We start from the raw sequence: 10,567 nt of genomic DNA, 5'->3' as shown, positions 1-10,567 counted from the left end.
CGGGATAGCTCCGCTGGCCCAACGCCCCGCCTCCGCACAGCCCGCGCGGAACGCGGGAGCCCGGGCGGGGGCCTAGAACCCGCGAGGCGTCCTGACGTCAGCGGCGGCCGTCCCAGCCGCGGCGGCGAATGCGCCTGCGCCTGCGCCCCAAGTCTTTCGCGGGGACCGCGCGGACGGGGGCGGGGCAAGCGGTCGGAATCTGGGAGCGCTCGCTTAGGTGAGCGGCCACCAGCACTGGCTTGGCTGGCTGAGCGCTTAGTTCAGGGAGCGGGCATCAGTCAGGCTTTCCTACAGTAATTATGTTTTCTGCCTGGGTGCTGGGTGTGCAATGTGCAGAATTCCAAGCGCAGTGTATGTTCCCACCCCCCCTCCGTCATAATTGTTCCTCAGCCACCTGAGCCCGACAAACCCTTGTTTCCTTCTAGACTCTGCCTCTAGATCACACGTTCCCAAAATTGGCTGTACATTGGGACCCCTTGGAGGTTTTGTTTTTGTTTCACTCTCGGAGATTCAATAGGAATGGGGTGTAACGGAAACGTTGGAATTTTTAAAGCTCCCCAGGTGATTCTCAGTGTGCAATTTGAAACCACTGGTCTAGATCAGTGCTTCTCACACCTGAAAGGGCATAGGAGTCATCTGGACATCTTGTTAACATGCAGATTGGAATGGGGGTGGCGGTGCGGCGAGCTGGGCTGAGATCTGGAGTTCTGTGTTTCTGACTAGCTCCCGGACTACGCCCCCACGCCTGGGGGTGGAGCCGCATCCTTGTAGCCAGGCTGCAGGACGCCCAGGTCCTCATACCTGGACCACACAGGTCTCCACTCCCACCCCGTCCCCATCCATCCATCACACCGCATCCATGGTGACTGTTATAAACGATCTGAAGCAGAAATCTTCCAAGAGTAAATCGCAGAAGTTCGGTAGAAAGCCGTTTGACGTCTACCAAGGATTTTTAAAAGAAATTTATGTAAAATACAAAAAGATTTTAAAGTTTGCGATGTTGGGAATAAACAGAACATTAAAGGAATTAATTTGTTTGATTACATTATGAAATACTGTCAAGCCATTAAAGACGTTTATGAAGCCTTTGGTGTCATGGAGAAGTGTTTAACAAAACTTCTTAAAATATAAAACAACCAAAAGCTGTAAAATATAGTTTCAACTATGTTAGGAAATGTATAGGAAGATAGATATAAAGTCTCAGGGAAGTGGTTTCCTTTTTGACTTCTTGTTTTTACGAATTTTCTATAATGAGCATCTTGTAATGGTTTAGTCGCTAAGTTGTGTCCAGCTCTTGTGACCCCATGGACTCTAGCCAGCCAAGCTCCTTTGTCCATAGGATTTCCCAGGCAAAAATACTGGAGTGGCTTGCTATTTACTTCTCCAGGGGATATTCCCAACCCAGGAATTGAACCGGGGTGTCCTGCATTGCAGGTGGACTCTGCAGGCAGACTCCTCCTGCACTGAAGGTGTATACTTGACTGAGCTACAAGGTTATGAGCATCTTATTACCTTGATAATAAGGAATAGAAGGTCCTATCCAACCCTGCTACATGGAGGGCCCTTTGTGATATGGTGGTTCCTGCCCACTTCTCAAGCCTCACTGCTCATTTCCTTCTGTTCTAATTGTAACTTCCTGGAATATTCAATCTCCTGCTCCTTGTCTGCAGGATTTCTGTCAAACCTGTTCCCTCTGCCTAGAAAATGCCAACTCTCCCCCTGCCTATGCTAGGATGATTCCTACAGACCCTTTAAGACCTAGATAGCACCTCACCTACTTCCAAGGGCTACCCCCCTGGGAACCCCCCACCCCCGTATACTCTCTGCTTCTATGTTTTCAGATTACCCTCACTCAATAGCATCCAGCCTCACTCAACTGCCCTCTACTTCCCTCTTGGTTTCCCCCCACCTCACTGGCCACTGTTTAACTCCTATGTTGGCTCCCTTTCCTCTATCCAACCTAAATGCTGGGGTTCAAGATTTGGCCTTGGGGCATTTCTCTTATGCTCTTTTCCTAAGTGACTGCCTCAATTCCTATGGATTTAAATATCTTTTCCAGTTAAGATTCCCAACTTTCTGTCTCTAGTCCTGACCTCTATTCTCAATTCCAGACTTGAATATCCACAGTGCCTAGCTGACATATCCACTTAGGTGTTTAAACCAACATATCAGATTGTATATATCCCCTTATTCGCCTGGAGTATGTTCCAAAACTCCCAGTGGATGCCTGAGACCACAGATAGTACTGAACCCTATAAATACTATGGTTTTCCCTAAACATACTTCTATGATGAAGGTTTAATTTACAAATTAGGCACAGCACCATCACTTCATGGCAAATAGATGGAGAAGCAGTGGAAGCAGTGTCAGACTTTATTTTGGGGGGCTCCAAAATCACTGCAAATGGTGACTGCAGCCATGAAATTAAAAGAAGCTCACTCCTTGGAGGAAAAGTTATGACCAACCTAGACAGCATATTCAAAAGCAGAGACATTACTTTGCCAACAAAGGTCTGTCCAGTCAAAGCTATGATTTTTCCAGTAGTCATGTAAGGATGTGAGAGCTGGACTATAAAGAAAGCTGAGCGCCAAAGAATTGATGCTTTTGAACTGTGGTGTTGGAGAAGACTCTTGAGAGTCCCTTGGACTGCAAGGAGATCCAACCAGTCCATCCTAAATAAAATCAGTCCTGAATATTCATTGGAAACACTGATTTTGAAGCTGAAACTCCAATACTTTGTCCCCCTGATGTGAAGAACTGACTCATTTGAAAAGACCTTAATGCTGGGACAGATTGAAGGCAGGAGAAGGGGACAGCAGAGGATGAGATGGTTGGATGGCATCACCTACTCAATGGACATAAGTTTGAGTTAACTCCAGGAGTTGGTGATGGACAGGGAGGCCTGGCGTGCTGCAATCCATGGGGTCGCAAAGAGTCAGATGCGACTGAGTGACTGAACTGAACTGAAGGGATTAACAAAAATAAATAATGATGGTTGGACAGTTATATAGTAATGAAAGTTATGTGACTGTGGTCTCTTTCAAAATACCGTGTAGAAATTGGATCTTTTCCATCTTAATGAAGCACTTAATACTTGCTGTGGTGGTAACTTTTTCAGTTTGAGGTGTCACAGCAAAACTTGCACGGATTTTTTTCCTTCTTCACAATTTTATAGAACATTCGTTTTTACCGAAGATCATGGGAATCTCAGCAAATGACTTTTCCCCTTTCCTTACTAAGTCAAGAACTTTCACTCTTTCACTTAAATGAAGTACTTTATGTCTTATCTTTGGCATATCTGAATTGCCACATCACTCCTTGTGTGCTGTGGGGTCATTATTAAGGCTGTTGTTGTTGTTCAGTCACTAAGTCATGTCTGACTGTTTGTGACCCCATGAACCATAGCACACCAGGCTTCCCTGTCCTTCACCATCTCCCTGAGTTTGCTCAAACTCATGTCCATTGAGTCAGTGATGCCATTCAACCATCTCATCTGCTGTCACCGCCTTCTCCTCTTACCCTCAGTCTTTCCCAGAATCAGGGTCTTTTCCAATGAATTGGCTCTTACCATCAGGTGGCCCAAGTATTTGAGCTTCAGCTTTACCATCAGTCTTTCCAATGAACATTCAGGGTTCATTTCCTTTAGGATTGACCAGTTCGATCTCTTTGCTGTCCAAGAGACTCTTAAAAGAGTCTTCTCCAACACCACAGTTTGAAAGCATCATTTCTTTGGTGCTCAGCCTTCTTTATGGCCCAACTCTCACATCTGTACATGAATACTGGAAAAACCATAGCTTTGACTATATGGACCTTTGTCAGCAAAGTAATATCTCTGCTTTTTAATATGCTGTCTAGATTTGTCATAGCTTTTCTTCCAAGGAGCAAGTGTCTTTTATTTTGGTGGCTGCAGTCACCATCTGCAGTGATTTTGGAGCCCCAGAAAATAAAATGTCACGGTTTCCACTTTTTCCTATTTGTCGTGAAGTGACAGAACTAGATACCATGATCTTCATTTTTTGAATGCTGAGTTTTAAGCCAGTTTTTACACTCTCCTCTTTCACCTTCATCAAGAGGTTCTTTAGTTCCTCTTCACTTTCTGCCATTAAAGTGGTATTATCTGCATATGTGTGGTTGTTGGTATTTCTCCTGACAATCTTGATTCTAGCTTGTGCTTCGTCCAGCCTGGCATTTTGCATGATGTACTCCGCATATAAGTTAAATAAGCAGGGTGATAATATACAGCCTTTCCCAATTTTGAACCAGGCCCTTGTTCTATGTTGGGTTCTGTTACTTCTTGTCCTGCATAAAAGTTCCTCAGGAGGCAGGTAAGGTGGTCTGATATTCCCATCTCTTTAACAGTTTTCCAATTTGTTGTGATCCTGGACAGTCAAAGGCTTTCGCAATAGCTGGGTCATAGAAGCAGCAAGGGAATTAAAAAAAAAAAAAATCTCCTTTTGCTTCATTGGCTACGCTAAAGGCTTTGACTGTGTGGATCACAAGATAAGGGTGACCTGAACACAAGCACTGTGACACCACGACAGTCAATCTGATGATGACTACCACTAAGTGACTGAGGGGCGAGATAGATACAATGGACAAGGATGAGTCAAGTCCCAGGGCAGCCAAGATGCCACCACACTATGCTGAACAGTGTGCAATTTAAAGCTTATTGCTTATTTCTGGGATTTTCCATTTATGGAATTCAGTGTAGGTGACTGAAACTTTGGAAGGTGAAAGCTTGTGTAAGAGAGGACTGACTGTACTCAGAAAAGTACCCTTGATTTTTGCCTCCCAGCCTGGTCTTCTCCACTGCAGCCCCATGAACTGTCTCATCTCCATATGCTGGACCACCTGCTCAGGTATTTAAGAAGAAATTCCAGCATCATCTTGATTCACCCTATCCTTATTCTCCAAATTAACTCCATCCGCAAGTCATGTTAGTTATAGGTCTAAAATACACCTTGCTTCTGCCTCTCCTCTCCATCACTGTTGCTATTAGTCCAGGCCATCATTTCACAACCAGAGTCTTGCAAAAAGCCTACCTGATGTCACTCTACTATTGCTCCCCTCCAGTCCATCTTCCATACAGCTGAAAATGTGGACTCAAACCTAAGTGGAACGTGGCCTCCTTCTGCTTTAAACATCTCCCAATGTGCCTGGAATACAATCCCAACCTTCTAATAGCCCACACATCTTAGTGGGACTGGAAACCTCTCTTTTGAATCTTTGTGTCTCTCTCCTTCTGCTCACTATTCTTTAGGACTTGTTTTACTCATTCAGAAACCTGTCATTATGGAACTCCATTGGTGGTCCAGTGGTTAGGACTCTTATGCTTCCAATGTAAGGGGAACAGGTTTGATTCCCGGTCAGGGAACTAAGAGAGTTTTCCAGGTGGCTCAGTGGTAAAGAATCTGCTTGACAAGCAGGAGACGTGGGTTCCATCACTGGATCACGAAGATCCCCTGGAGAAGGAAATGGCAATCCACTCCAGTACTCTTGCCTGGGAAATCCCATGAACAGAGCAGGCTGGTGTGCTACAGGCCATGGGGTTTATAGACAGTCAGATAAGACTTAGCAACTAAATAACAACAGGGAACTGGGATCCCACATGCTGTGTGGTGCCGCCAAAAAAAAAACCTGTCAATGTGCATATCCTACTTGGCAGGTTCTATATGAGGTGCTGGGAATGTAACAATGGACAAGAAAGAGAAAGACCCTGTCCTCCTTGTGGGAGGAGCAGATAATAAACAAGGAAATAATGTAAGGTAGCCCAAATTACTTCCTAGTGCAGAGGACATGGCCCTCCCACTCTTCACATTGCTGGGTCTCAGCTTAAATGTCACTTCTTCAGAGACCTCTCCTGGTCACCCTGTCTAAAATAGATTCTCTCTCCCTTGCACTCTTTAGTGTACTTACCAAACTGTTATCTTGTCTGTTTTGGGGGTCTTGATCAGTTTCAGTGGCATTTTAGAGAATGTATTGGACTCTTTCATAAATCGTTTCTTTTGTTCCTTTAGTCTTGCTGCTGCTGCTGCTAAGTCGCTTCAGTCGTGTCTGACTGTGTGTGACCCCATAGACGGCAGCCCACCAGGCTCCCCCGTCCCTGGGATTCTCCAGGCAAGAACATTGGAGTGGGTTGCCATTTCCTTCTCCAATGCATGAAAGTGAAAAGTGAAAGTGAAGTCGCTCAGTCATGTCTGAGTCTTAGCGACCCCATGGACCGCAGCCCACCAGGCTCCTCCGTCCATGGGAGTTTCCAGGCAAGAGTACTGGAGTGGGGTGCCATTGCCTTCTCTTTAGTCTTGGATCCCATTAACTCCAGGGGACAGATTAGGCCTTTTGTCTTCAACACACATTACTGTGTCTACTGTCTAGAGCAGCAATTCTCAAAGTAAAGTAAAAGGACCTCAAGATCCTTCCAGGGGGTCATAATTTCAAACTACTTCATGATAATACCAAGATGTTATCTGCCTTCTTCACTTTCCTCTGATGAGTATATGACGAAGTTTTCCAGAGGTTACACAACTTGGACCCTGGAACAGACTGAATGAAGGAACAGATAATAAAATAGAGCTATCTTTTTCAGCCAGAAATGAAAAAGATTTCAAAAATATAAACAATACCACTCTTGCCACTAAATTTATTTTCAAAAATGTTACTTGTGCTAATGTTAACTTAATTTACAAATGAATGATTATTTTTAAAATATCTTGGCTTTAATTTCTATATAGTAAATAACACTGTGGAGGAAGTTTGTGTGGCTCAGTGTTAAAGAATTTGCCTGCTAATGCAATCCCTGAGTCGGGAAGATCTCCTAGAGAAGGAAATTGCAACCCACTTCAGTATTCTTGCCAGGATAATCCCATGGACAAAGGAGTCTGATGGGTTACAGTCCAGGGGATCGCAAAGAGTCAGACATGACTTAGCGACTGGACAATAACAACAAATAACTAGATATATGTATAACAAGTACAAACAAAAGTTCCTTCGGTTTTCAATAATTTCAAAGAGTATAAAGCAATCATGAGACTAAACAGTTTGAGATGTTGGTAAATCCTGGCTGTAGATGAAGAGGGAAATAAAGTCACTAAACTTAGTGACTAAACAACAAACATACACCAGTGTCCTCAAGAAAAATAAATACAGAATTATGCCTCCACCTCCCAATTTTCCTTTATAAAAACCACAGAAAACATACTTTTGAAATCCATGGAACGTCTCCTTTTCCATTTACATAAATTTTCTTCTTTGAGACTTATAGAATATAGCAGAATGGACATCAGAAAATGTGAATTTAAATGAAAAAAAATGCATATAATGTGCTTAGCATACATAGTAGGCAATCAAGAAAAATTAAGTATACCAAAAAAGCATTTGAATATTAGTTCAAAACCCATTTATTTGCTCTGGGACCTTTGGAAATTATTTAACTTCTCTGAATCTATTTCCACATCTAGAACACAAAAATAATACATGCCATATTACTCTCTATATATTGCAGAGTACTCACATGGTGAGATCACAATTCAAAAAGGAAATAATGAATTAAAGCAAATAAAGAGCAATATTATTATAAATGTTACATGATCACCGTTATTTTAGAAATTCTGGCATTTCCCTCTAGTTTTGTGCTCTGAGACTGTTTTCTCAATTTTTAAAAACTGTGATGAAATAGTTTGTGACTGCCTAAGACCTTCACAGTATTATATATACTGTGAAGAAATATACAATAGTATATATACTGTGAGTGTATTATTAGGTATCATACTGTATACAGGCATTTCTTTTTGTATTTGGCACTGTCCTTTAGACAATGTAAATGTCAGCAGGCAAAATTATAATTTGACATAATCTTCTGCTGATAAAAGTACTCAAGTGTTTTAACATATATGAGACACTGCAAAAATGGTTGGTAAGTGAATGAAAAGATTATCAAGATGTTCGCCAAAAATAACTTAACATTTGTTACTCAAGGTGCTAGAACAGAGGATGTTTTGCTTCTTTAATTTTAATTTATGAGTATGTGTCATTTTATAATCAGAAAAATGTTAAAGGTATTTTCACCTTGAAAAAGTAAAAGAAAAAAAACCCAAAAAACTATGAAGTTTGATTGGCAAATCTTCCAGTTGTGGATGTAAGAAAATTTGGGAGTACAGCAGACTCTTGAGAACATAGTTCAGGGGCTATTCTGGGGGTTGGGATACAATGGTGTCTTAGACTAAGAGTCTCTTGCCCTCACAATGCTTAATAATCCAGTGGGGAAAACAGTCAAATAAGTGAAGTGTTACCTGGATATGGAAGGAAAGAAAACTCTTGGATAAATGCTTATGATATTTTACTCTGTAAATTTCACTAATCTATTTCAGGGGTTGACAAACATTTTCTGTAAAGGGCTAGACAGTAAATATTTAAAGCTTTGTGGGTCATATAGTCCCTGCTATAACTACTCAACGCTCCCATTATAGTGAGAAACGGCCGCAGACAACACGTACACGATTGAGTGGGGCTATGTTCTAATAAAACTGTTATCGACAAAAACAGGTGTAGGGTAGGACAGACTCATTGCCAATAGTTTGCCAACCCCTGGTCTAAACAGCTAATTATAGCTACAAAATAAAATCCTACAGCACTTTTCCAAAGCATAACTGAAAGCAGATGTAGCAGCTGAACTAGTGTAGCTGTTATTTTCCTAAATTCTAGAAACACTTAATAGCTTATATATAATCATTTTATTTCAAAATCTTTTAAAAAGTTTTATTTATTTATTTATGGCTGCACTGAGTCCTCGCTGTTGCTCATGGACTCTAGACTGTGGGCTCACTAGTTGTGATGTATGGGATTAGTTGCTCTGTGGCATGTGGGATCTTCCCAGACCAAGGGTAGAACCCGTGTCCCCTGCATTGACAGGAGGATTCTTAATCCCTGGAAGATCAGGGAAGTCCTTATTTCAAAGTTTTTAAAACCGGGGACAAGATAATAAAAGATAACTAAGTACTTAGCCTTTAATCAAAGGACAGACCTTTGAGGCTGCCTCTTTGTGGACTTATTAGACTCATATCTGAATTTTCCTTGGTGCTTCTGTCTATAATTTGATGCAGAATAATAGATTTAAGTTTAGTTTCTCCATTTAAGAAACAGAAGATTACTGTCATCTGTCTCCATAAAAATCAATGGTAATAATAAATCACATTTCAAAGTCTTGAACAGGTGAAAAAATAGCAGAGTTTTAAAATTTTACTGGGTGAAGATATTTCCCCTTCTCAAGTCCACTGGGAACAAAGGAAAGAAACGAGTGGAAAATCCTCCCTTGGTAATGAATCTAGAGTGTGATGCACATGGCTCACCTTCAAGCTCTCTCTTCAACACAGGCAGATTAGTTGTCTTGTTTTACTAAGAGAAAAAGCTTCTTCCTTAGTATCCGCCTAAGTATTCTCAATGCACTAGTCAGCATTTTCTGGTGAATAGAAAGTGGCTAGGCTTTTCTTCAAAATAAAAAAAAAAAAACTTTCAACTTCAAATGGAAAACATGCTTGTCAGAGGGAAAAAAACCAACCTTAAGATAATTATGCAAGTGCACCCCATGTATCTCCCTCCACTGTTAAGAGTCTGGCATTCAGTTGTCCATTCTTCTCTCTACATGTGTCACATGTGGATTTATAAACAATTGTGTGTGTTTTTTTTAAGCAAAAATGGTATCTTACTTTGCACATGGCTCTATGGTTTCTTTCATTTAAAGACTTTTAAACTGTTCTTAGCTGATTAATAAGAATTTCTTAAAATTAGAAATTATAAAGACAAAAAACATTTTTAACTGCAACATTAAATTTCTGGTAAAGTTTCCTTCAAGCCACTTGATTTTATTCTAAGTAGGTTCATGATAGAGAAAGTTCCTTGTATTTCCCACTAATAATGGAAATCTTAAGTGGAAAACAACAAAAATAAGTTTGCAACAATTACCAATATACTATAGTTTAATAGAAACATAGATCATACAGGTAATTTGAAAAGTATTTTAATATAAACATTCTTAAACAAAATGAAATAATGTTGACATTTTAGATTTAAAAAATTCATGGTTCCTCTAAAATACTAAGATGCCACCTCTATAGTAATTGCCTCACATTTTCCAGTTTCTTGATCTGTGCACGTCACGTGTAAAGATCCATCCCTATACAAACAAAAAATAGTAACACTTCATAAGCTCAATTTATAAAAGCAGAAAGTTCGTAAGAAACTACTTGAGGACTCTGAGTAAATAAGAGATCATTTTACCTTTTGAAAGAAGAGTATTAAGAGATAAATAACTAAAACACAACTTCATGCCTTACATTTAGAATCATATGCCATACTTGGGTAGTTGTTCTTTAAAAATCTCCTTCTGTGTCACTATGATGAAGGTTGTATTCCTTGAGAACTCATGATGATAAAGACCTTGAGTTAAAAACTTTATGCAAGTTCAAGATACAACGAGTTGTTTTCAGTCCCGGGCCATGATAGATCTACCCTAATGAATTCTACATTCTGGCTAAATATGATTTATGGAATAAACTAACCTTAATGTTGATTT

General features: G+C 40.7%; 1 protein-coding gene across 13 annotated transcripts in view; it reads right to left on the bottom strand.

Annotated features, from left to right (window-relative positions):
* Positions 1 to 7,381: 7,381 nt before the first annotated feature.
* The window catches only part of LOC101108674 (heat shock 70 kDa protein 14), a 28,508-nt gene continuing 25,322 nt past the window's right edge, over positions 7,382 to 10,567 (bottom strand). For all 13 annotated transcript variants that reach the window (XM_027976657.3, XM_027976658.3, XM_042230576.2 and 10 more), the window contains one exon: positions 7,382 to 10,168. In XM_027976657.3, the coding sequence (XP_027832458.1) occupies positions 10,090 to 10,168 (79 nt within the window). In that variant the 3' untranslated portion in view covers positions 7,382 to 10,089. The remainder of the gene's footprint in view (positions 10,169 to 10,567) is intronic.

Source organism: Ovis aries, chromosome 13 (genome assembly GCF_016772045.2).
Source record: "Ovis aries strain OAR_USU_Benz2616 breed Rambouillet chromosome 13, ARS-UI_Ramb_v3.0, whole genome shotgun sequence".
NCBI lineage: Eukaryota > Metazoa > Chordata > Mammalia > Artiodactyla > Bovidae > Ovis > Ovis aries.
This window is presented reverse-complemented; position numbering and strand designations above follow the sequence as displayed.